This window comes from Pleurodeles waltl, chromosome 3_1, assembly GCF_031143425.1.
Source record: "Pleurodeles waltl isolate 20211129_DDA chromosome 3_1, aPleWal1.hap1.20221129, whole genome shotgun sequence".
NCBI classification, from domain to species: Eukaryota; Metazoa; Chordata; class Amphibia; order Caudata; family Salamandridae; genus Pleurodeles; species Pleurodeles waltl.
The window spans coordinates 1951386850-1951414006 of NC_090440.1; the positions used below are offsets into that span (position 1 = coordinate 1951386850).

The 27157-nt window shown below is 41.6% G+C and overlaps 1 protein-coding gene across 1 annotated transcript in view; it reads left to right on the forward strand.

Moving 5' to 3' along the window:
• CPD (carboxypeptidase D) overlaps positions 1–27157 on the forward strand; it is a 575290-nt gene that overhangs the window by 234318 nt on the left and 313815 nt on the right. Inside the window, exon 8 of the mRNA XM_069226269.1 lies at positions 21045–21154. Coding sequence (XP_069082370.1) covers positions 21045–21154 — 110 coding nt within the window. The remainder of the gene's footprint in view (positions 1–21044; positions 21155–27157) is intronic.

The window sequence follows — 27157 nt, forward strand, 5'->3', positions numbered from 1 at the left end:
CAAATACATTCTGTGTGGAAAACAAGCTCGGTGTGGAAAAACCCTGCGTCGCCGCTGTGACTGAAGCTAAGCACAAAATAGTCAGTGGTCAAGATGGAGTCTGTGTTCAAATACACGTAGCATTACACTCTACCCTTTGACCACTTACTCTCATTGTAGACTGGTCTGAAAGTAACCTTTTTTTGATCTAAACATAGTAATTAAGTTAGGTATGCATTGTATACAGCAACATAGCATTATTATAATACAAATTACTACAAGTATTCCACCTAAGATGGACCTAAATCAGGAAGCCAACTAAATAACCAATCCCACACCCTTTGTCTACATCTTGCTTCACTCTCTTCACCAATTCATGCAAGGCTTCAGTGTTAGACTGAGCAAATTTAGGATGATCTGAAAGGTTTAAGCAACACATGCCCGCAAATCCTGATTAGCCATGATCATGCTTCAACAGTAAATAGTCAATGGCTGCTCTGTTTTGCAATGCAGATTTTATAGTGCCTCGTAGATCTAATAATAACTCTGCTAAAGCGATAGAGGAGTGGTTAATGTTCTTTACCATCAAACATGCTAATTGGTTAGTAAATAGTATTATGAACAGCTAATCTTGTAACTCATACTATAGAAAGACTCAAGCTTACGTATTCTGATTTAGGTAACTGAATTTCAGAGTCAGTTTTTGCTTAATTGAACTGATTCCCTTGTGTGTAGAGTATGTAATACGGAGTGAAATGGAAATATCATAAGTCCTAACCTCATAAAAGCATATGGTCCTCCAGTTATATTGGCAGGAATGTACATATAGGTGGTATTGCCACAGAAAAACAACCACCCCACTGGTAATTTGACATGCTTGATGTGACTAGCGGCAGTCACTATATGTTGACAAGACATGTCATTGTTGACAATTCTACATGTTTTATCAATTCTTTGCTGACTTAGTACTCGTTGTTCCCACAGGATCTCTTGAGGAGACTCTGTTGTTGCTTCAATGAGCATTCGAGCACATTTTCCGATTTTGTAAGTGTTGCAAGTTAAGTTGCAGCAGACATCACCAGCATTAATATTGTAAGTAATCACATGTTAGATTATCCCATTTTTCATCCGTTGTCTCTTGGAAAAAAATGGCAGTATTCATAGAATGTGAAGTGTCAACGCATCACTTTCTTTCATGGCTTTATCCTTTTTGGTGGCATTGAAGATTTGCAGCAAAACGCTGGTAGGAGTCGGTATGGCGACTAAACAAGTAGTTTTGACATCAACGCTACTTTTCATATTTGTCATGCCGAAATCCGATCAGTTAAGCACAGTTTGTGGCAGATAGGTGCAGACATTGGAAGATTGGTACAGTAGAGATGCTGATCGCCGCTGTTGGTCAATCACGTTAGGCTGGGGGCTTTCGGTCCCTCCCGACCCCACTCGCCCGACTGGGGACCATGTAGAAGAGCTAGCACACAGACACCTCATCATATGATTCATAAGAGACAAGCATGATCATTCTCACAATTAATATTTACCAGCTGGTACATATTTCCATCTCTGATGTCCTGGTTTCATGACTATCAACAGATTGTTCTTGCCTCATGCTATGATTTCTGTGTGTTCAGGACGACGATGTGGGGACTCTACCCACACCTTAGAACCAGGATTCTTGTCAGTTGAACCAAAACCTCCCTCCCCACATACTTTAAGAAGGGCTGGGGCAGTCCCCTTTTTAACTATTCCTCATTACTCTGGAATGATGACTGTCAGAGCAATTCTGTCTCCAGGTTGTACTCAGATCAGCGTTTCCACTGTTCAATAAAATTACCTTAATTTCACCTTGGTAGTCTGCATCTATCACTCTTACCTCCCTAGCCCCCCCCTCCCCCCCTGGATACCCTGAAGTTCCAACCCAGATCGAGGAGCATTCAGTCTGAAATGCTCAGGGGGAATTTGTATTCCAGCACCTGTCTCAATAAACGTCATGTCTCTTGGTTTCAATCCGTACATGTTCAAAGCATGCAAATCAAGACCTGCAGATTCTGGTGTGGCTCAGAAGGGAGCTAAGGCTCCTGTTTTTGTCTCCCAATTCATGATAGTATTTGTTGCAATATGGGGTTGTATCTGTAAGTCTGGGGTTAACATTCGCATTCATGGTGTTTCTGCATTTGTCAAGGGTCTATTAAGTATCAACAAGGCCTCATTCAAATGATTGCTCCAATTTCTCAGGGTACCGTCTGCTAGTTTTCATAGTTGGGCTTTTAATAAGCTGTTCATTCTCTCAATCAATCCCACAGCTTGTGGATAATATGGAATGTGATAAATCCACTCAATATTGTGTTGTGAACAATAATCTTACACCAATTTACATTTGAAATGACAAACGTTGCCACTCTGGACTTGAAGTGGGACTCCGTAATACAACATTATTAAGTCCAGCGTTTTGATGGTTTTGAATTGAGTAGCACATTTACATGGAGATGCGGTCAGATATCCTGAATAAGTATCCACCATTGTGCAGGCGTATTGGCACCTGCGACTATCAGGTAGTAGCCAATGTAATCAATTTGCCATATCTGCCCTAGCAGCTTCCCTCTCCCCAACTGATCTAGGGGCATGTGCATCCTTCTAATCTCTGCCCACCAGTTAGTGGCCTTTTCTCCCAGGTGTCCACATTTTTGGTGCGCCCATTCAGACATCCCAACCAAGTCAGAATCTTGCATTGCCAATTCTGCCTCTGAGATTTTGACTGTCTTCTGCAAAGGAATTGAACCATCATTCTAGTGAATCTGTGGGACAGTGGGCATCTACATGATATACATTAACAGTACTTTGCTCTAGCACTTCCCAAATTTCCTGCCACAATTATTTTCCCCACAGCTCCTTGGAATGTATTTGCCAGTTATGTGCATGCCATTTGGGAAGCCAGGTAGCTGGCCCATTGGCAGTGGAACGAGAATAAATATAGATGTGACATGTCCTAGGACGTTCCTCCTTAAACACTTGATATGCAGCATACGATTCTGCGTATTGACTCCTTTTCCCTTCTCCTGTAGTGGAAAACAGCTTCTTGGTTACTGGGTTATACAATAATGTCTCTTGGCCCCGCTTATTTGGCTGAAGCATTGAGAACCATACAAGGATTTAAATGGCTCACACCACCTTACGGGCACCTCCTGTACCATCTCATCATCATGCGAGGGGCCTGTGCCACTTGTTCATGAAGGGCTGCTGTTCCTGCTGGTCCCACTCAGTCCCTGTCCTGTATTTACTATTTCCACTCAATGACACTTGCTTCCTGTGCATTGCCTAGCCGGTGAGTTTTAGATGAACTCATCACCCACTGCATGATCGGGATCTCAAATCTCAGAATTACATCCTGCCCTATGGTCATTTGCTCAGTATCCACTAGAGCCCAGTAGCATGCTAGTAACCCTTTCTCAAAAGGAGTATCACTCTCCAGCATGTGGTAGCTTTTTGGTCCAGAAACCCAGGGGCATGCTCTTCTTTCCCAGTTTTTGCCCCTTACTCCAATTTGTATATTGCCCCAGAACAGTCACCTGTAACTTGATGTCTCCTTCCTGTATTGGCAATATGTTGAAAGCCTGTTGAATTATCTCCTTTGCCAATACAAATGCACACTGCTGCTGCTCTACCAATTTAAACTCATGCTTCTTTCGAGTCACTTTGTACGAAGGGGCCAAAATCCGACTCAAGTGAGGTACATGCGGCCTCAAAAACCAAACAGCCCAGTGAATCGCTGAGTCTCGTGCTTATTCCTGGGTGCGGCAAATTCTAATATCTTTTGTCTTGCCTGCGGCAACACCTCCCTGATTTCACTGAATTCCTAAAAACTTCACATTTTGAGAGGGTCCTTGCATCTTATGTGGATTGATCTCCCACAGTTTGCTTTGTGAATCATCACATCATTGATATAATGAGACAACTGCTCCCTTTGAATGACAGGTACTTCATCCAGGTGTTCTGCCACTAGCCAGTGACAGATGGTGGGGCTGTGTACATACCCCATTGGCAGATAACATCTTAAATTGCCTTGTGTTCCACGAGAAAGCAAATTGTTTCTGACTCTCAGGGGCCAATGGTATGGAGAAGAAAGCATTAGCAATATCAATAGTTGCATACCATGTCCCTTTATGTTTCTGTATCCTCTCAGTCAAAGTGATGGTGTTGGGGACTGCAGCATTCTTTTTTTTTTTTTATTTTTATTTTTTTTATTTTAATATGTCGGAGGGAGGGGGTTACATGAGAAAAAAAAAAAGAAGACATAATATATCCGTGCGAAGAAAGTAAAGTAAACAAAACAACGGGAGAAAGAAGACCTTTAAAAAAACATCAGTTATATATCACATATCGAAACAATTAGCATTTTTTTTTTTTTTTTTAAACTGTCTTGATATTCCAACCATCTAGTCAGTGGTGCCCACATTCGTTCTCCTCTGTCTCTTCTTATGACCCTTTAACTTATAAAGACTTAATTCAGTATTATAGATGGTAAGTAATCTAGAGCGCCAATTCTCAAACGTGGGGGGTTCTTTTTTGAGCCAATCTGTAGCAATACATAAGCGGTATATTGCCATGGACAAAAATAAAAATCGCCTTATTTTATACAGTGCAGGTTCCGTACTTTCAGGTGAGTCCACGACTCCCAATACTACCAGCATAACAGTAACCTGAATATTGCAATGCGTGATCTTCTTAAGGAATACCTCTATCTCATTTAATATTCCCTGCAACATTGGGCATACAAAAAACATATGCATTATCTCAGCTTCAACTTCCCCACATCGATTGCAGCTTCCAGAGGATATCCCCCACTTTTTCAGTTTTGCTGGAGTATAATATAAGTCCATCAGTGTTTTGTAATGCTGGGTTTTCAAATTAGCTGATAGAAATGTTGTCTCAGCCATGGCTAAGGATTGGTCCACCCACTCTCCAGCCACCCCAAATCGTGCAATCCATCGCTCATTCTGTTGTGCCATATCATCTACTTGTAACTCTGTTAGTAACTTATATAACTTGCCAATCTTTGCCCCATTTTTAACAGCCTCAACTACCGGGATCTCCGACAACTGTACTGTAACGCACTTCTGAGACTGTAAAAAATTTCATATTTGCAAAAATTTTAAAAAATGGGTCTTAGGTAAGCCAAATTGAGACTGCAGATCCGTAAATGATTTATAACCGGATTTACAATACAAGTCTCCGACTTTATTTATTCCCCTAGAACGCCAAAAATCTAGTATGGGATCCCTAAAGATATGATTTGGGATAGCTGAAAATTTCACTGGTGTATAAGCCGTAATCTTTCCCAGTCCCATACTCCGTTTTATCTGAGCCCAAACCTTGAAGACGGACAAAAAAGGCTTAAATCTTACTTTTTTAAAGTAACTTGGTTTCTCAAATTTTGATAACCAACCACTTGCCTCCCCACCCGCCATCATAGTATAAATAGGGGTTGATTTTACTTCTTCATTACCCTTAAAACTTCCCCTTATAAGTTCATCCATATGTTGAAGGCAACAGGCGTAGTAATACAGTGTAAAATTAGGGACTGACCACCCGCCTTGATCTTTGGGAAGTGTCATATACTTCATTGCCCTTCTCGTTTTAGCATATCCCCATAAAAAATTATTCCCCATCTTTTCCAATCTTTTAAGCCATTTTTTATCAACCTCAAGGGGAATAGCCCGAAATAAATATAGGATTTTTGGCAGAACCATCATTTTCAATACATTGCAGCGACCCTCTAGCGATAAGTGCAAATTATGCATTCGGTCTAAATCCCTCTTTATTCTATTTAATAATGGGATAAAATTAATTTCCACCAACCGATTAACCACTGATGTAATCTTCACCCTCAAATACACTGCTTCAGATACCAATCGTCTATCTACTAGTGAAACGTGTCCAGAACATTCTATTTGTGTTTTATCTGAGTTCAGCTTATATTCGGAGTATTTTCCGAACTCTCTTGCCTCTATTTCTATTGCCTTAATAGCTTCCTCCGTGTTGCTTGTCACTATAGCTACATCATCAGCATATGCAAACACCTTATATGTTTCTCCATAATATAATAGAGGTTGAATATTTTTGCATTCTTCTAATCTCAGCAAGAAAGAATCAATATATAGAGCAAAGAGCAAGGGGGAACATGGACACCCTTGTCTAGTCCCCCTAGAGATTAAGATAGTATCTGATTCCAAACCAGCAATGCAAATTCTAGCTTTTGGGGCTACATATAAAGTTTTTATAGCTGTGATATATCCACTCCCTATACCTTTCCAGCGCATGACTTCCCATAGAAACTTCCACGATACACGATCAAATGCCTTCTCGGCATCCAAAAGTAATAATCCTAAATTTGTTTGATATAGTTCTGCAAGATCAAACATGGCTATTATTCTTCTTATATGATCTATTGTATCTCTACCCGGAATAAACCCATGTTGTTGTTTTCTAACCAGCCTGACTATCACATTTGCCAATCTACTGGCCAAAATCTTTGCATAAATCTTTCCATCTACGTTTAACAAAGATATGGGTCTATATGAACTGGGGAACTCTGTTGATTTATCCTTTTTTTTTAGCACTATAATACTTGCACATTCCCACGATAAGGGTGCCTGACCTGCCTGCGCTATACAAAAAATGCTATGCATATCCTTTTTAATGTCTATCAGGAAGGTCTTGTAAAATTCAAGTGGTATTGCATCCGGTCCAGCAGCTTTCCCTGTTGCCAGGGAGCTTACTGCCTCAATTATCTCATCAATACGAATTGGTGCATCTAATGTAATTTGTTCCTCAGAAGAGAGCCTTGTACTCTTTAATCCCCCCAGAAATTCACTAACCTTTTTTTGTAGCTGTTCAGAATACACTATATCTTCACTATACAGCTCCTGATAGTAACCCTTAAAAACCTCTAGAATTCCTTCTAACTCTGTATGTTTCCGCCCATTACCATCAATTATATTCAAAACATTCTGTTTAACTGCCTTTTGTCTGACCCGTCTAGCTAAGACTTTTCCTGTGGATTCACCATATTCATAACACTCCAATCGGTGACTTTGATAGACGGCTGCCACTGTTTTATTCAAGTAAGCATTTATTTTAGCCTTAAGAATCGCCATTTGGGTCTGAGTGAGAGTAATGTCTTCTCTACTAGTAATTTTACTAGCTAATTCCCTCTCTTTTGTTATTAATCTTTCTTGAAGTTCTACAATTTCCTTCCCCCTAATTTTCTGTATTCCCAAACTATAGCTAAGAGTTTCACCTCTCACTGCAGCTTTAAATGAATCCCATACCATCCCCGGATCTGCCGTATTCCTATTGATATCAAAAAAGTGGTGAATCCACTCTTTCATATGGGATATATATCCTGGGTCAACCAACAATTTCCTATCAAATGTCCATACACGACGCAGATTAGATGGTCCCTTAATTGTTATGGACAATATTAATGGATTATGATCTGATAAGAATCTGGGTTTGCATTCTATTTCAGCCCCATGGATTAAGTTTTGTGATACGAAAAAATAATCCAACCTTACCAATTTAGCATGTGGGAACGAGTAATAGGTATACCCTGGATCTACAGTTTTAATATTTTCCCAGACATCTCTCAACCCATGTTCCCTTACTAACCTCCTTAGAGCTTTCCATACTTTAGGCTTTCGTCCCTGATATAAACTCTGGGTGCCCATGCTCCTGCTACCTACCTCTAAATGAATATTTAAGTCGCCACAAATAATTATTGGTAAGGGCCATCCAACTAGTTCCATATTCAACGTATCCAGAGGCTCAGCCTCGTCCAAAACTGATCCATATATAGTGCAGAGGGTAAATTTAAATGTATTCACGGATAATTCTAAGAGAGCCCACCGCCCATCGTTACTTGCTCGAGATCTACAAACTTGTACATTGTTATTTCTGGCAAGTATCGTCACCCCACGTGTCGAAACCTCCTGTCTGGTACAAACAAGAGGCGTCAACCCAAGCTCTCGTATGAGCTCTCGCTTACTCCATGCAATGTGTGTTTCCTGCAAGCAATATAAATCTGATTTAATTAGTTTAAGACCAGCTGCCACTCTTTTCCTTTTCTGGGGGCTATTTAGACCGCAAATATTCAGTGTACAAATCCTTAATCTATTTGCCATATCACTCAGTTTGATGTACCAAACTCACGTCAATACTTTCTCCCTTAAAGAAACCAACTTGTTGATATTGAATCCTATACATCCTCTTCTTTTGATATGTCTTCATTAAATTGTTCTGAACATTTCTGCCTATATTAGTGCCCCCCCACTCCCCGCCACCCCTCTCCCCCCTCTCCCATCCTCCCACCCCTTGTACCCCAACCCTGCTACCAACCACCCCCCCCACCCCCCTACACCCCTTACCCCTACCCTTACACCCAATTTATGGAGAGTATGGGATCTCACTGTCCCTAATGATGGTAAAGCTTCCGCTCCGACCGTCCCTACCCAGTGCATGATTTTCTTTTTCTTTTTTTCTTTTACCTTTTCTCCCTTTCTTTGTCTTTATCTCTCTCTATCTAACCCTGTTTCAGCCAAAAAAAAAATATATTTTTTCCTTAAGGGGGGATTAATCCTAAGAGGCTTCTCTCATACCCCCGGCTCGACTTCTCAGGGCTTAACTCCTAACCCTCTCTACTTTACCCCCACCCCTATGTCCCAATCCAGAAAATCTATTTTAGGGACCCGGACCGTTAAGTCCACCCAAAAAAGCCCTTGCTTTCTCCTCTGTCGTGAAGAAGTAAGTCCTATTATCCATTACTACTTTCAGTTTAGCCGGATTTAATAAAAAAACCTGTGCCCCCTTACTTTGAAGTGGCTGAATTAACTGCCGGAGCCTCCACCTTTTTTCAACAGTAATATGGCAATAGTCTGGTCTCACAAAAAACTCACATCCCTTAGCCTTACTTCTAGCATTGGGTCGAGCTCGGTCGTATAAAGCCTGCCTTGCCTGATAATTAAGCAAAGAGATTAATATTGCTCTAGGTCTACCGCTTCCTCCTTCTGAGTTTGGTCCTATTTTGCTAAAAGGAAATCGATGGGCTCTTTGAACCTCTTTGTCCCAGTCCCACTGGTGTAAGTCCGGAAAAGCTTCCTTAAAAAGTGCGACCATAAAGCTATGTATATCTGATCCTTCAAGTCCTTCTGGTACACCCAGGACGCGCAGATTATTCCTCCTCATTCTGTCCTCTAAATCTGTCAATTTCCACTGAGTGTCCTCAAGTTGTTTCTCCATCATTTCTCGAGATGACTGGCGAGCTCCAGCCTCATCCTCCAGACGCGAGATCCGGGTCTCTGCTTCTTCCATCCGTGTAGTAAACTCTGAACATGTCTTAGCTACTCGACGAATTTGGATTTGCATCTTGCGGCAAGCCATTTGAGTCCTACGGCTCTCTAATTTAGATTCCTCTCGATGTTCCATAATGCTTTGATATATGGTTTCCAGTGACACAGGATTAGGCTGTTTTTCACCATTATCATATAGAGTTAAATCATCCTTGGAATACTCCCACTGAAGCCCCTGAAGACCCTTAGTGTCCAATGGGTTAGTGGAGTGCTTATTAGGTCCTACTTGCTCACTTCTCTTCCTCTGTTTTTTCCTAACAGTGGCACTCCTGCCACTCTCCTGTAATTCCTTTCCCAGTGCCAAAGAGGACACCTCAGATTCGAATTCAGAAGAAGTTTTATCCGCCTCCAAATCCAGCTGCTCGTTGCTTGACCAACTTGAATGATCTGATAGTGAGAAAAACTTGTCTCCTTGTATTCTCACATTATCGCGTAATTCCACTGGCCTCCGCTCCACCTGTAATAATGACCTAGCGCCTTGTGCTCCCTCCCTCTGCTCCATCTGACTCCCGGTAGCTTGTTTTTGTAAAGTTGCCACATCTTCAGCATCACTCTGGCCACCTTCATGCGGGGGGGGCACATCTATAGCGGTCATCTCTTCGTTTACTAGAGGATCAGCCTCCTCCACGGCGGCGGGGGGGGGGTATCTATGCCCCCCACCAGTATGTCCTTCCCTTTCTCAAAATACCTGTCCAGTGAAGCACTCTTGTTTTTGGAGACAACCTTCTCACCTAAGCCTTGTTTTATATCCATACCCCCCCCCCCCCCCCCCCCCCTGCCGTGCTGAAAGGCTTACTCTTACCGGCTTGCCTCGTCCAGACAGAGTCACATTTTTCACTCCTTTAGGTGGCATTTTTACCTTTTATTTTTTGCTTTTTAATGCAAAATGCGTTATTATAATATACGCCCAGTGTCAAATACTTGTAATAAAATAAAGAAACTCTGACCGTTTTTTGAGTCCACGTCGAAAATTGCCCCCAATTGGGACCCGTGAGCACAGACCTGTAGTTGTCTTCAGGTAGGAGCAGGAGCAGTCCAGACCGCATCCCGGGAAAGCACTTTGCAATCCTTTTAGCCTCCGTCAGCAAATCCACGTAGTTTTACTTCTCCCAGGGGAAAAAAAAGGCCCTGCAGAAACCAAGAGCCAAGTAGCCTAGAACAATCCTCACATGAAAAGCAGTCCTTCAAAAAGCAATGTCACCCGCAATATTTCCCCTGTGCCGCCCCTCCTGAGAGTCCTGGGACAGTCATCCCCAAAAAAAGAGGGAGCAGGTGAAGCAACGCGAGTCAGCACAATGTTGCTAAAATGCCGCTACATTGTTTTCCTCTAAGCGCGACTGCCGAAGGAAGCTCCGACCCGCGGGAGAGCTGCCGCAACACTGGGAGGTTTCCTTGGTCGGAGCAGACGCTTCGCGGCTGCGTTACGCGGCCGCCATCTTGCTCTCCGTTCCGGGGACTGCAGCATTCTATAGCACCCATCCTCGTTGCGTATAGGCCACAAAGGATTTTTTCATTCAGTGGTGTCTAGGGCCACCACACCTGCCTCTGTCAACTCCTGTATAGTCTTACTTATCTCCTAATGCTCTCCCAGAATTCGGTACGGTTTCAAATGAACCACCTCGTTGCTGGAGGCACCTTTACTGAGGGTATCTTTAGACGATACACCCTCACTACTGCCTCTGAAATGTATTGCTTTGATCCAAATTGATGACAACCATTACCCACTTTTAAAGTCATCCCCTTCAAAATGTCAATTCCCAGTATATACTCTAGAGGGGCACAATCAAAAGTGTATTCTCTTTTTGATGTTCTCCCTATTTTCATGTGAGCATTAGTCTGCACTGCAGGGTCTGCTTTCCACCCAACCCTGTGATGGTGTAGTGCTGACCTGTGAACTTTTTCAGATTTCCATATATTAAAGAGGCCTCTGAATGTCCCCCAAGGCCGGAACCTTTTGAACATATTTTCCAATGAATTTCTAAATCAACATGGGATCTAGTATCTTTGCAAGCCCATCCATGTACCAGAGTTTGGCCCATTTCCTAATCTGATTTAAACCTGTCGACTTTTGCCTAAGTCCAGTCCGGATATATGCTCTCATCTGCAAGGAGATTCCTCTCCTTCTCTGTTTTCCTCAGTCAACAAGTCAGTATTAAAATCTTCCTCCTCCTTCACCATTGGAGAAACATTTTTTTCTTTCTTTTCCTTCCTTCTGCGTCTGTGACTTGCCCTGATTCACTTGTTTGTTATCCTGCTTATTCACCCTTCTGCTCCCCGCCTTTCTGTCCAGCCCTCGCTTGCAATATATCTCCCACAGACTCTTGGTATTTATCACTTCTTTGTTGATATCTTCCTTCAGTAATGCCATAAACATCTCTCCTGGATACGCTGTTATCTGTACGACCTTCAGACCTTGAGGGTCTCTCTGGTTTCATCCAGTCTCCAAGCTCTCCTAACTCATGAACTGCCTCCAGCACATCCTCTAAGATTACCTGTCTGATTGATTAATAGGGTCATTATCTCATGTTTGTAAGCTGGAGGAGCAAAGTGAATTATTTTGTTTCCAACGGACACAGAGTGGGACATCTAAGAAACAGTGAGTATCACCCAGGAAAAAAACAGTTTTCATTCCCTCTTCTTTAATTCTCTGCATTGCATCTCTTAAAGTATACCAGGGCTTATCATTTTGTGGCCAGTCTGACTCTGTTGGATACTTTTGATTATACCCCATAACTGCTAGCTGCAGTAGGGTGATCTGTTGGTTACCCTGATAGCCCCTAAACTGCTCCTGTACAGTGGGATCAGTGCTAAGTATGCAAAACTTCGGAGCGTCTCCTACATCTAGCATTAATCCAGTTGCCCCTGTGTCAAATATTTGCACCATCCATGTAAGCAATGTTGCCCCAGATCTCTGCCTAAATCTGTCTATTATGTCATTTATCTCCTGTTGTGTATAATCCCCTATAGAGTCCATGGCTGTCCTTGCATAACCCACCACCCCCTGGAATTGAGGTCCATGTTACAACTTTAGTCTGTGTATGGGCTGCGCACCAGTCATTTTCTGTTTATATGCCTTGTTTTCAGCACCACAATTTTTACAAAGCTCTTAGCTAGAATCAGAAAAATAAGTAAAATCCCAAATATTTGCATCCCAAGTGTCCGGATTTCAGTCTTGCCTTGCTTTAGCAATGGCTAAATGAACTTTCTTGTTAGTGACTCTCCCCGTGCGCTTTTTGTATTTATACTGAGCAACACGCACAGCAGCTTTTTCTGCCACAGACTGCTAAGTATCCGCTTTATCTTGCAGTAATATATTCTGACAGGACAGCATGGTCGAGTTATTCTTGGCTTCAACTAATTGCCTTTCCAATTGCTGATTTTCTTGTTGTAACTGAACACATTTTTCATGCATTTTTCTGTAAGCAGACACAGGATCCAGCCGCGTCTGCCTAAAAGAGATAATTTCTGCCCATTATGTATAGACACTTTTTGCAAGCAATTCAGTGCCTGAGTTGGTTTAGTGTCTACAAGACATTCGCCCCAGTTTGCACATAACCCCGCACCACACGCCCATTCGTTTGCAAGAGCATTATAGGGTGCTTTTTCTCAACCTTGCAGGTCATTTGGCACCTGGGAAACTGCCTCTGTTTTTTTTTTTGCCAAACATTTTCCGAAATCATGCAGAGTGACGCCAAGATATGTTGCTCTACTTTGAAGTAAGAGAAAACGATGCCAAAGAATGCAGCACTCTTAGTCTTAATAATTAATTTATTAATGCACTTCCCAGATATCAAATAAAAGCACCCAAAAATATGAACATGAGCATTTAACTTGATACAGTAAAACACTGCTAGATGCCAAAATACTCTCGACAGTTAAGAATGAATATATGCAGTGAAAAAAAAAAAATATATATATATATATATATATATTCAAGCTAGATAATTAAGAATTAAAATGCATGGGGGTCGAGTTCTTCATCCTTGCCAACATGTGATTTCCCCCCCCCCCCCCCCCCCCCCCCTTCAACTTAACCATGCGTCCACATTAAGGAGAACTCATTCTACCTCTGTGCTAAGTTTTCTCACCTTATATACCTTATGAAATTCAAGTGCTGGCTGTACTAGGTCTGCGTCGAAAACGCGCAAAGGTACCGGCCTTGGCCCAAAGCGCATTCTAGAGACATAGGAGCTGTACTTTTCCTTGATGAAAACATTTCCAGACTGAGACTCTTATCACATCTACCTTCCACATCCCCCATCTTGTGTTCCAACACTGTGTAACCCTGTACCTGTGAGAAAAGCACAAACACGTTCTGTGTGGGAAACAAGCTTGGGTTGGAAAAACCCTGCGCTGCCGCTGTGACTGAAGCTAAGCACAAAATGGGAGCCAGGTCAAGGTGGAGTCGGTGGTCAAATGCACATAGCATTACAGCGACATATGCAATACAGTGGCAGAAATAGGAAGAAATTCAGCATATTGAGATAGTCCTCGGTCAAATTGTAATAACATTATTCCAAGTCATGGTGTGGTGCCCTGTGATCTGGCTTATGCAGCCTATCTGCAGTGTGAAATTGTAAACATTACCACTGCACCTGGGGTGAACAGTAGGTAAGCTGGTGGGACGGAGGGGGCAGACGTGGCAAAGTATAGCAACAACTGCAATGCTATTAGAAGTGAGTGTAGGACAGAGGAAGGTTAGCAGCGTAGGTGAGCGTCCTGTCCAGGAGAGCCAGAGAATACAAGATATTAACCCTTACAATATGAAGATTCTATCCTGGGGAGGTCGGGGCCACTGTTGAAGTCTGTGAATATGGTCTCCTTATGGAGGCAGAGGTTGTCCCTGTTGCCCATCTTCATCTGCCGTCATTTATATGGCTGTTTTACACAGGTAGCAACATAAGGAGACTTCAAATAAATCTCAAAAAGTTGATGGCCTCTTTGATACAGAGGCTACACCATCTGGGTACAATATTGCATACTCAGGTTGTAAAATTATACCCAACCGAGATGACTGTTATCTGTCCGTTTGAAGTGTCACAATCGGTTACAAGCAGCTCATCCAATGGCACAACACATCATCCATCCTAGGATCATTGGCATCCTGTATTTATCTGATTCTGCATACCTAGCTTCATACAAGTCCTCTACAACAATGCCTAGAGGACCAGTGGAATTGGTTCTCAGGCAGCTGGGACAAGAAGTTGACTCTGTCGCAGTCAGCAATTCAATAATTTCCATGATGGAGTCAGTCACATGTACTGAAAGGAATTCCATTCCATCAGGACCTTCCTATTCAAAATGATAGTTACAAATTTGTCTCTACAAGAATGGGGAGCTCACATAGGTCATACAAAGGCTCATGGCACTTGGTCAGAGAAAGACCTGTCATATCAACCTGCTGGAGACAAGAGCAGTCCACCTGGCTTTCATATATTTTCTTCCTCTTCATGACAAACTCCCTTCTTGTTCAGACGGACAATATAACAACAATGTATTACATGAAGTAATGGGAGAGGGACTCATTCCTGACCTTGGTCTCATATTGTAAGCCATCTGAAAATGTTTCATTGCAGGAAGCCTTTACATTTTTGCTTTTAACCCTCCAGGCATTCAGAATGCAGAAGCGGACTGTGTCGTACGTTTCTAAAAAATCACAACTGGGTTCTCATTAAAAGCGTCCTGCAAAATATCTGTCAGGACTGAGGTTATCCACAAATAGTTTTCTCAGTTACAAAAAACAAAAAAAATTCTGATTACACCTCAATGTTCTACCATACAGGGTCGAAACTGAAAGCCCTTTTGATAGATTGATCAGAGAAATTTCTGTCTTAATTTGGGCTTATTCAGCTGATATCCCATCTTCTGATCAAGCTTTACCTTTCTAGGACCAGGATCATTATGAAAGTGCCAGAATGGCTCAGACAGTGGTGATTAATAGATCTGCTATACCTATTAGCACAGCACACAGGACGCAGACAGGATCTTCTGTACAAGTTTGGGGGCCAAGTCCTGTATTCCAGTCTTCCGTCTTGGACTTAGCTGCCTGGCTTCTGAATTCTTACAATATTGACTTCTGAATTTGCTGCAGGGTTGTGCGGCCATTTAGTGAGAGGCCACACATCTTTCCACCATAACAACTTTCAACATAAAGTGGAAAAGATTCTGCATTTGGTTCATTCACAACAGCCACAATCCCCCTCTGTGTTAGAAAGAGGTGATAATTCATTATTTACTTCATCTGGCAAGGCCTGGTCTACAATTGTAATCACATAAGGTACACCTTGTGGCAATTACTGCCTAAAGCAAATCTCCTTCACAAACCTCTTTAATTAGAATGCCAGTGATGAAAGATTTCTTGAGGGTGTTAGAAAAGTGTACACTTTAACTAGATCTCCTTCTCCTCCTTAGAGACCAAATATCGTTTTTTCCATGTTAAGGAGCCCTCCCTTTGAACCCCTTGACAATGCTTTGTTACAAATTAAACACACACCTCATGGGGTTGAATGATGATATCCCTTGGACTAGTTTTTCACAACAATAATTCACACACTCTGTAGGGTTTATCGAACCCCCCATTATCCATGACAATAGCACTGTGACTAGAATTCTATATCATCAGAATTGGTGCTCTTCATCCTCCCCACTTTGTTTCTAGTGGTAATGTCCAAAGGGTGGTTTGTTATAATTTATTGACGATTTTTAACAACTTTTTTTGACAGCCCTCATTAGGGCTTCATTGAAATACCTATCTAACTTAGACTTCAATAAAATAACCAGTTTTTTGTTTTCTCCCCTTCCAGCCGGTACGGAGTCATAGTCCTCTTTTTATGACTGTGGTCTTCAGCGAGATCGGAGCATTTCCTTATACGCTGGCCCCAGTTACCTGGCAACACGAGCGTAAGCGTTACGCGATCTTTCGGTTGACAGGCTCTTCTACCCTCTGTTCCGCGGTTTTCTCATTGCTATGGGAGCGCGGCCAGGGGTAGGTTACCTGCACAAGACCAGGAGCATGCGAGTAATGCGAACAAAACTGGTTTTCATTTACTGACAGATGACACCATAATTTGACTTTTTGCTGCCTTAGTCTTTTTTATTGGGTGTCGAATCGTTAATATACTTCAAGGAATACGTTGCTGCCTTATATATACAGAATTGACCGAACAGACTGGGCATTTCCTCTCCCTTGATGTACGGTGATCGACTAAACCACGTGTTTAGTTATTACGAGAGGAGTATGAATGAGACTCCTTATATGATACTAAACGGGTGACTTAGATTATTTGAACAGCGAGGGTTACACTGTTTGAGGAATGTTTATAGCGAGATCATTATCTATCCCGCCTTGTCCCTGGGGCCTTGTATGCCCCATGAGATTATACTTTTGATATAAGTGACAGACTAGTCCATGAATCATACAATAACACAGTCAGTCTAATATATTGTCATGTGTTGCTATCTACTATTATTGTTTTATGGACAGATGGATCGGTCAGGTTATAATATAGATGTTCAAGATCATTGTATTCATTCTCCGACCCATTTATCACTGCATTAGACCAAGTCACACTATATATGAATGGTGATCATTGTCAAGGTGAACTAAATCCATCCTTTGTGGGGATGTCATGACTATGTTGTAATATACAATAATAGGCATGTTTGTCTTCTGTTTGTTTGACTATTAGAATTTTTGCGCCGGGCCTTAGGTCTACGCTGTCCAATGAAGCCCATTCCGCAATAGGGAGGTAAGCTCTTATTCGCTTTGCATGTTGTGGTTTGTCACTGATGACACGAGCACCGTGTGCCTCACAGTTTAACACCCCTTTTTTCCTTCTACCCCAGTATGAGTATATTCAGCCTGGAATACCATTGTGTAATCTGTGTTCATTCCGTTACAGGGTGACTTTTAGGAATGACAAGTTCGACATATACCGGACTAGTGTAAGTGACTGGAGACATTAAAACTAGGAGTCTATTCAGTATATCAAAGGAGAAGTATTTATCCACTTGGTCCTGAAGAAGCGTCATTGGATCCTGTTGGACCACAGAGACGCGAATCATGTTGACCCTTTCCAAGGGAAGGTCTGGCAGTTCCTGACTTCCCTTTTTCCTACAAGTGTGATAGAGAGTGATTGATCATTACTTCATTTTCACTCTCCATTCTAGTTTTTAATCTTGGCCATCACCCACCGTGGACTAATAAAAGTGTTACCCTGAGGTTTTGGGTCTTGAGCCAATTTTAGTTTCTTTTCTCTCATTGTCTCTTTCTTCCAAACTCACTCTTGGGGTCTTGGCGTCATCGATAAAAGATCTCCGTCAAAGAGCCCCCCCTCGGGGGTGCCCATCAGACATTGCAGCGCTGGTCTGACGAGGAGCATAGCCGATGATGAAGCATGACACCCAGTTGGGTGTGTGAGGATTCTTGCTCCTAAAATTAGGACTTCCCTGTGTCTACTCTTTTTGTCATTTTTCTCTGGAACAGTGTATCATTACTTTTGTTTTATAGTACTTATCTGGGGAGGCTATACACGGGACCATTAACCCCCCCCAGTCCCCTTTTTTGATTAATGCTTTGTTACAACATATTTTTAAGACTGCATTCTTGGTAGCAATACAGGCCTTTTGCTTCCATGGCCCCAGTACAGTGTTCCACCAAAATAGAGTACTCGTGAGAACCTCTCCTAGTTTCCTTCCTATAGTGGCCTTAGACTTTTGTGCCAATGAAACAGGTTCTTTACTGATATTTTTTCCCAGATTCTTCAACTCCAGCAGAAAGAGGGCTTTGAAATTTTGTCTCGGTTAAAAAACAAAAAAGCAATAAGATGATCGATTTGTAAATTATGGCCTTCTAAGAACAGGTTTACCCACAATAAAAATCAATTTCTAGATGGGTGGTGACTTACCAGCTTGCTGACAAGCTTCTTCCTTGTAAACCTAGAGCACATTCCACAAGACGAAAAGCTGCAACAGAGTCCCATTTGGAGAATATCTGTTTCAAAGTATATATACGGAGAGCCATACACATATTCACAAGACAATATTGTCTGCATTCAGATTCAAGGGCCGATACCCAAGTATGGCAAACTTCCCTGAGGAAACTTTTTAACCTTTGCTTTACTAGATGTTGCATCCTCTGACAGTGAGAATGATAATGCAACCATTAGCATTTGTGGTGTTATACATTGTTAGTACCCAATGAAACAATAAACATTCAGTTCTTACAAGAAAGTCAAGCCAGACAATAGTCACAAGTGATTGGGATTTGGGAGGAATCTATGACGAAGCATGCCGCACAGAAATGTTTGGGGGGAAAGAGTCCTTTAAAAAGATTTGTTTTTTCTTTACAAGTGTTTGAAATAGATAAATAATAGCCCCTTTGTGGTAAGCATCTCATTTTGACTAGTTGTGATTTTTGGGAAGATGTGTCCTTATTAAAATATGTCTCTCTCCTATTGATTCCTATGTAAAATCTTTGACCAGGACGAATCTGGTTGGTGGTCAAATTAAGGCTAGGTCCCAGTTTAGTGTCAACATTGACTATCATTGCCTCTGTGCTTCTTGTCACTATTTCTTCTTAAAACTGTAAAAATTTACATCCCCAGTTCCACTTCCGGATTGCTGTCCTTTTGAAGTTATATTTATTAAAGTTTACTCCATTTTTCCAATTGCCCTGAAGATGGACAGCAATCAGTACAGGTATAGGAGATCCCCACTGCTGATAATACAGTACGCTACCCTTAACCGTCACTGTCTACTGCAACAATGAGCGCAACAAACCCTAGTCTTCGGTTTTGTATTTGAATGCATCTATGAATGATACTAGGAAAACACAGCAACTTTTTGTGGTTTTTACACAACCTCATTTTGACAGTCCTGTATCTAAAGCTGGATTGTTAGATGTATTCTAATATGCTGTGCCAAAGACCAACGTTCCCTTAGTGTCACACACAGGGCACATTCAATGTGCAAAAAAGAAGCCACTGTGGCTTTCCTAGGTACATTCCATTAGCAGTTATTTGTATGTGCCACATGGTCTTCCATCCACACTTTGAGCATTACTGTGTTGACATTAACACCAGACAAAAGGGGTTGTTGAACAAATCGTACATAAAACTTCATTCACAACATCTTCTACTTGCAAGCCACCACATTAGGGATTTGGGTACTGCTTTTCAAACTGTGCATAGCTACACATACTGCAAACATTACTTACTGTACTGATCTATTTGCTAATTGTAGTGCAAGCATGGTGGAACATGGTTAACACATTTTGAAAAGCTATGTCGATGGCATGTGTGGCTGTAGATACTCATGCTTTGCAAAGATAGGGTAGTTCTTAGGACAAACCCTAAATTACTTCCAAAAGTAGTTTTACCATTTCACATTAACTAATCAATTGAGTTACCTGTTTTTTCCCCGCTGCCAGGCTCGGTAGCTGAAAGAGTTCTTCGCACATTAGATGTTGAAAGTGCTCTTATGTATTACATTGATAGGACTAAAAGTTTTAGAAAATCTAAATAGCTTTTTGTAGCATTTATCAAAGCTTCATAAAGGCAATCCAATTTCAAAAACTGGTTTAGCCAGATGGATAGTAAAAAGTATTCAAACTTGCTATCTAAAAGCCAAAAGACAATTACCTATATCTCCCAGAGCTCATTCTGTCAGGGAAAAATGTGCTCCTATGGCTTTGTTAGGGAACTTTCCAATAGCAGTTCAGTATCATCGAGAGGAGTCACTTGATCTCGTGACTCAAAAAGATTCTTCGGACAAAAACAACTTGCAACACTTTGTGCCCAACACTAGATGCCGGGCTTATGCAAAGCACGTGGATCTACAGCACTACATGGCACAAACAGATGTCTACTGAGTAAGTAACATTTTCCTTTATGTGGGATTTTAAATACTCTTACAACACAAAGGCATTAATTTCACTTTGCTTTGCCATACACACCTGGCATTTGATGACGGGGGAAGAAACACAATCTAAGGGGTGGGGGGGGGGAGAAAGAGTGTGTCCTTGTGCAATGTAAGTTTCAGGAGAGAGTCTTCAGGTCACCTCAAAACGTGTAGTTCCTTAGAAACAGCTTGTAGTCCAACACTAAATAAGAAGAATTTGACCAGCATGTGTATTTAAAGCAGTAAAAGCTGCAGAACGAATGTTATTGGTAAGTAATGTTTTCCTTTTTGGGGCTTAAGGAAAAAAAACAGAAGTAGCTTCAAGCACTAACTAGTAAGTATATGTATATAAAGCACCACCAATATGGTTGCCTATATCTAATGAATGGAGAGGTAGAACAGAAACTGACAACTGGCTAATGGGTAAAATAGTCTAATTGTGATGTGGGATGTGAAAAACTTTAGGAAGCGACCATTTCGCTTAGTAAGGTGGTAAATAAGATACCTAAGTGCATCAAAACAAACTATATCTCAAGGCGGACAAACATCAATACCCAGAGAGAATCCTCACCCAGGCTACAGTGCAAAGCCTGCTTAAGAAAACATTCAAGAATGGCAAAAATAAAAAAAAATTGAAATGTGTGATTTTATTAGTTTGTGTTCATCAACTAGCTTCCGTCCAAAAATTCCTATATATTTTTGTAATTCATATAGCAATTGTGTTCATTGCATTTTAACAAGCTCTTTTCATTACGCTTGTAGGTTCTTTGGTGGTCAACTACCCGTTTGATGATGATGAACAGGGATTGTCCATTTACAGTCCCTCCCCGGATGATGCTGTATTCCGCCAAATTGCTCTATCCTACTCCAGGGTAACTTGATTTTTGCATAATACATTTAATACGGCTACAGTGTCCAATGTGAATTTGATAACCAAAGAGATTGCTAAATGCTTTGTATTCTTCTGCATTTGAGGTTCTGTAGAATGGTGTGTCCTTATGAATAAACCATCAATGTAAGGCAGACAATTTCTATAATAAAAAATCTAGCTCATTTATTTTGAAATCTGCTAGTAGCTCGAATCCTCAACCAGCCTCAAGCAACACATTGAATCTCTGCCCCAGGGGGCAAGGAGGCCTGTGATTGCCACCGCTTAAGGCTCTGCTCTTGGAATATCCACAGTCTAAATGATAAACTGCAAGACCCCGATAAACTCAGCTATCTGTAGGGCTTCTCGGTCATTGCTCTACAAGAAACTTGGGCCTTGGAATGAATCCCCATCCCTGGCTACTCCCATGCCTTTCTACCTGCTATCAACGAAGGCAAATTTGGAAGCAGGAAAGAAGGCCTGTGGGTGTACTCGTCATCTGCTTTAAAAGCCAGCACAGAAGAAAGGAGCAAGGACTAATCCTAGTCAACATCTATATTCCTCCGAGATGGAAAAACCAGGAGGAAATGTCAAAATTACTTGTGGACCACATCATTCAGGTGGCTGGCTCTTACCCGCTCCTTCCACTACTAGTAACATGAACTTATTAGGAGGGTCTAACTAACGAGGTCACTGAAGCCCAGGAACATGAGTGCCCTATTCCAGAACAATCACTGATTAAAACAGCAAAAAGAAGTAATATAGGAACAGCCTTACTGGGCTCTTTTGAGCACTTAGGTCTTAGAGCGCTAAATGGCCAATTTAGTGAAGACACTCCCCCGGCCCCTCTCTACCTTTCCATGCTGTAAATGGAATCTCACTATTTGATTTCACCTGGATCTCCTTATCACTGACACATAGGGTCTCTTCCTTTAAACTGGGTCTAAGGTCCAAAAGCGATCACCTACCACAGGAAGTGGTCTTCAATCCGACCCCAGCAGTAGATAAGATCAACACTTGCCGGCTCTGCGCTACTTCTCTAGCTTCCTTGGCTGAGGAAGCGGACAGGCATTTAAAAGCCTCCAAAAGAACAGAAGGGACAGCCAAGGATAAATTGGAGACATTCATTCACTCAAACACCCAGCAATTTGCCAGAAATGTTGCATCTATCAGGAGCCCAGTCCTACATGCCTTGAAGTCCTACATCTCGCCCAGATTAAAACAGCAGAGAGGAAAGTCAATCGAGCACTCCGCAGGGCTGTGTTTTGGCCCCCACTTTATTTAATATCTTCATGGCTGACTTTTTAATAGTGCTTTCTTCAATCAACTCCCATGCACCACGACTGGGTAAGAAGCAGCTGTTGAACCTCCTATATGCAGATGACGTTGTGCTACACAGTAGAACAAGGGTAGGCATGCAACATCTCTTGAAAGCCATCGAATATTACTCCCTTGAGAATGGTCTGCAAATCAACCATAAAAAAACAAAATCATAATTCTAGGCAAGAGATCCCTGAGAGGGGTCACAACTGGGGGACTAATTGGGAGCACGCTTGAAGAAACAGCAACTTATAAATATCTCCATCCGCCGGTTCAACTGTCATGGATCCTTTCTTAAACACAAAGAAAAATTAAGACAGAAAGGGCTGCTCTCTATGGGGCTTCGGTCATTGGCAACCAAACTGAACAAGTACAACATAAGCACGCTGTTACAAGTAGCAAGAGCTAAGGTGGTCCCCATGCTAGCTTACGGAAGTATTGCACTTCGTGGTAGAGACGCAAATGTCTTGGATGATACTGTAGTGAGTATTTACAGGTAAATGTTCACGCTCCTGAGTTATACATCACCAGCACAGATGAGGCTGGAGTTCGGCTTACTCAAACAGTCTCTAGCAAGGCAAGGCACACAGCTTTCATCAAATTTTTTCATAAAACAAAGAGTTGCAGCCATGAAAACCACAAACTACAACATATGGGAAGAAATTATGATGAAGCCCTGCTCACCAGCATGAAAATACCTTGACACCTTAGTAAAGCAGCTTAACATCGAGAGCTTATGGTCACCGGAGATTAATCACAAACTATTTAAAACCTTAACCAAAAAAGCAACAAAGCTTTTGTCCCTTACTGAAGACAAGGCAACCTTTGAGAAAAGGCATCATGCCTGGTTAGTTTTAAATAATTATAAGCCCTAGCCCCCCAGCGATATGTGGGAGAAGTTGTAACCTATAGCATCAAGAGGAAGTACTTGTTTTATCGCGTGGGGTCCTCCCAGTAGGCAGACACGAGAGTCCATGGCGACGACCAGCAAAAGACAAACTGTCGGCTGTGCAGTTCAATAGCCAGAACTGTGCCCACATGTTCTTCCTTTGCTCCAGCACCCTGAAAGACCGCCGCAGGCTCCTGTGCCTGTTGTGGGTTCATCTGGGGGTCCACACATGTAGACATGCAACCGTCAGCTGCCTTAGTTCTGCCAACCAAAAACTAATCGCCCACCGAGTGATCCCTGGAGGGTGTGGCACACACCCTGGTTGATGCAACCATGGCAAGACTACAAGACATAGGCAAATGCCTTCTGCCAGGGAGCAATAACAACGCCTCAGTATCTAATTATACTTGTCTATTGAATATGACACAAGTGTAATGACTTTACTTTATGGGTTTTATTTGATAGAAGTGTAATGGTCTGTTATGTGTTTTTATTGTGTACAAGTGCAATGTTTTCATTAACTAGTTGGACTGATAACATTTGATTTGATTAGTCCCCATGCATCTTTCCGAGCATGTCGCTATCAGTCTTTACCACTCTGTCTGTTGATATACTGTTGCTGTATACAGCATTTCTTGTTGAAATACTATTTTTTTGCAATAGCTCAATTGCTTTGTCAGAACTTTTACCACACAATAAACTAATAGCACGTGAATGTGAGGACAATAGCGCTCAGTAGAAATCCTGCATTACAATTCTGTGTATCTGGGAAAAAATGAAATTGGGTCACGGTATGGTGAGCATCACCTGCTGGTACTTTTAAGTACTGCAACACCTATCTTTGCAAACAGCTCTTGAATAACAAAAGCCTCTCAGATTTGTGTGCTAATGGTACTGACACAAAAGCAATCTGATAAAAATGCAGAGGTATTGAACTGTAAAGTATATTTCCCATTGCATTGTTCTGAGTACATACCCAGGGATGTGGAATTCCGATCACCCAACGCCTGGGACATATTGTTTAGGGTCAAGGGCAACAAGTTTTCATGTTTATTTTGTCCTTGGAATAAGTAGGCCCAACCCCCGGCAGCACAAACCCTTTCACTGCCAGTTTACAGAGAAGGGGACTGTCTACAGTTGAGGTAAGGTAGTTTGAGCTTCTATTTATGCTTCATTAATAAAAAGCCTTCATTATTAGGGTGAGCACTGAAAAACATTTTAAGGTCACACTGCACTACTGATAATGGTTCCAGTAAAAAAAAAAAAAAAAAGTGTACACATGCTTTGAAAAGTTTAACAATGTGAGGCGAAGTATAATACTCCCAGAATGCCTTCTGATTAGATGCAAATGTTTGCAGAAGCTTGTACGCAAGAGTGATGATTCTTTGCTTAAAAAATAAATTAAAAAAATGCAAGTAGGGAAAAATGTTTCACTACTATGAAAGTTTAGATGCTATTTCTTTGAAGCGTCATTTTGTAAAATGTATTAATTCATGCTAGTATTTCCCACAAACATTTCTAAAGGAAAATCAGAGTAGCCATTTTCAACAACATTATGGGAAGCATGAAAATAAAGAAGCACTGGGAAAGCCAACCGATCCGACATTTTCTTGTGAGTCTTTTGGTTTCGTCAATGAGTGTCTTGTTTTGACATGGTTTTTGTACCACCTTATTGTTTTGGAGCTGCCAGGCCAGCACTATTGTAACAAACACTGACAAAAAGGATTTTAGTCTCAAAAAGCACACATTGCCACCAGTGGCGTAAGAAAAGGTCCTGCATTCCCCCTGAAGGGGGCCCCCCTCAGCACAGTACCTACCCTGAGTAAGTCTCCATGTTCATTGCAGGGGGCCCCCCTCCAGTTTTCTTACGCCACTGATTGCCACAGTAGTTCCTGGCACTGAATAAAACTACTTTGTGTGTCAATATGCTCCTTGCGGAAGAGCAGAATGCAATCCCTCACGGTAAAGCCAGACGATAGAGAGAGAAATAGAAGTTTAATAAAAACAAAATGTCTTTCTTAACACCAAACCTAATTATGGACCCAATTCTTAAAGAAAGTCACAAAAGTGCACCCATGGTATGTGTCTTTGAATTAGTAGCTTTCGTGATTTCACAAGAACTTACAGAAGTAGACCAGGAAATTGTACTCCTAGGAAATATTTGTGAAGTATTTTAGTACGAGCAAATATGCATGTGTACATTTGCTCATGGGAAATATATTGAGCGTTTACAAGTTCACTTACCCTCCAACCACTTTTTTCCCCAACCCTGGATGAACTTCTACTTCTGCCGTTGTCATGAGTAAATTTCCAACTTTTCTACTTTTCTCATTATGGTAAAAGATTAAAGAAGAGCCGGTGAAAATCCTTAAAACATGCGAGTTAGTAGATTTGCAGACCAAAGGCATTCCAGCCTTGGAACTATTGCTTACTGCTTCCCCCAAACCCAGTATTTAGACCTGTGGAAAGGTGGGAAAATAAGGAAATTGCTGTAGTAGGGATTGAAATTGCAAGTATTCAGGCCCTATTATAGTAGTAGCCATGGCATAATCAAAGAGGCTATTATCGGAGGTCTTACATAATGAGACTGCTGCCATAATTTGTCGCTGCACTACATGGCACCAAAGGGACAAGTAGATTTTTTTTTTTTTTTTTTTTTTACAGGACAGATAGATTTAAGAAGCAACCTGTCCAATGGACAAGTAGATATTTTATAACATTTCACACCCCTGCATTCCTCATTTGAAGATATTGTAAGCTTGTGAATCCAAAAGGGATTTAAATGCTGAGAACCTAGTGTTGCAGGTAAATCACTGTTCTATCCCCACCGTCGGATATGCACCAACAAGGCTATCCAAGAGCGCACAGCATTGCAACTTGTTTTTGAAGCTCATGAGAAGTCTGTAGGGTCTGATTTACGGCTGCCCACCAAGTTCCTTTCCTGGGTGTCTTGGAAAAGGTTGGATTGTTTCCAATTCAGTAAAAATTCTCATAATGCAAAAATGTACTCCAAAGATACTTTTCTTTGCACATGGGTTCTTCGTGGGTATTCATCTATATTAAGGTAATTTTCATTTTCATCCTCAAGCAAGAAACACTATAGGTAAAGGGGGAGGCGTTCATGAAGAGGGCAGACTGGTGGGTGTGTAGCTGCTCTCCAGTTCACTACTGTAGTGTTATGTCTTAGAAGGGCTCTAGTAGTTACTTTATTCTAGTGGAATGTGCCATGGAGAGGCTTTTGTTTATCTTTTAGCTATCCAATTTTGAAGATGCAAAGCTACAAGCTACAGACTCCTTAGATGTTTCTATCTCTTTACAGATGCTATTCTAATTAAGATTTTGAATGTATTTCCTGTGTTACTTTGTTTTGTTAATTGTTATAAGCACTCTTTTTACACTAGGGGTGGGGGGGGAGCAGAGGAGTTCCTCCTGGTATGAGTGGATGTTAAGAGGTAGAGAGCTTTCACGTCTTATTTATATGGAAATCTGAAATTTTTGCAAGTGGAAAGGTTGTTACAGTGCAGAGGATATATCCCATTCATTATGTAGGCAGATGTGCGGGCTACCAGGAAAGTTACCTTCAAGGAGAGGTGCTATGGTATGGCTTTGTCACAGATGGGCTCACTCCTCTAAAAGAAGGGAATAACTTTGTAAGCCCCTCAAGTTTTCAGTCACTGTAGTAAAGAAGAAAAATTGAGAATGTTTTTAACTACAGGCTGTAAAATAAATTTTACCTAATGAGGTACATTTACTTATTGTGCTTCACTGGATTGACTTTCTTCTCCACACCCCTAGTGC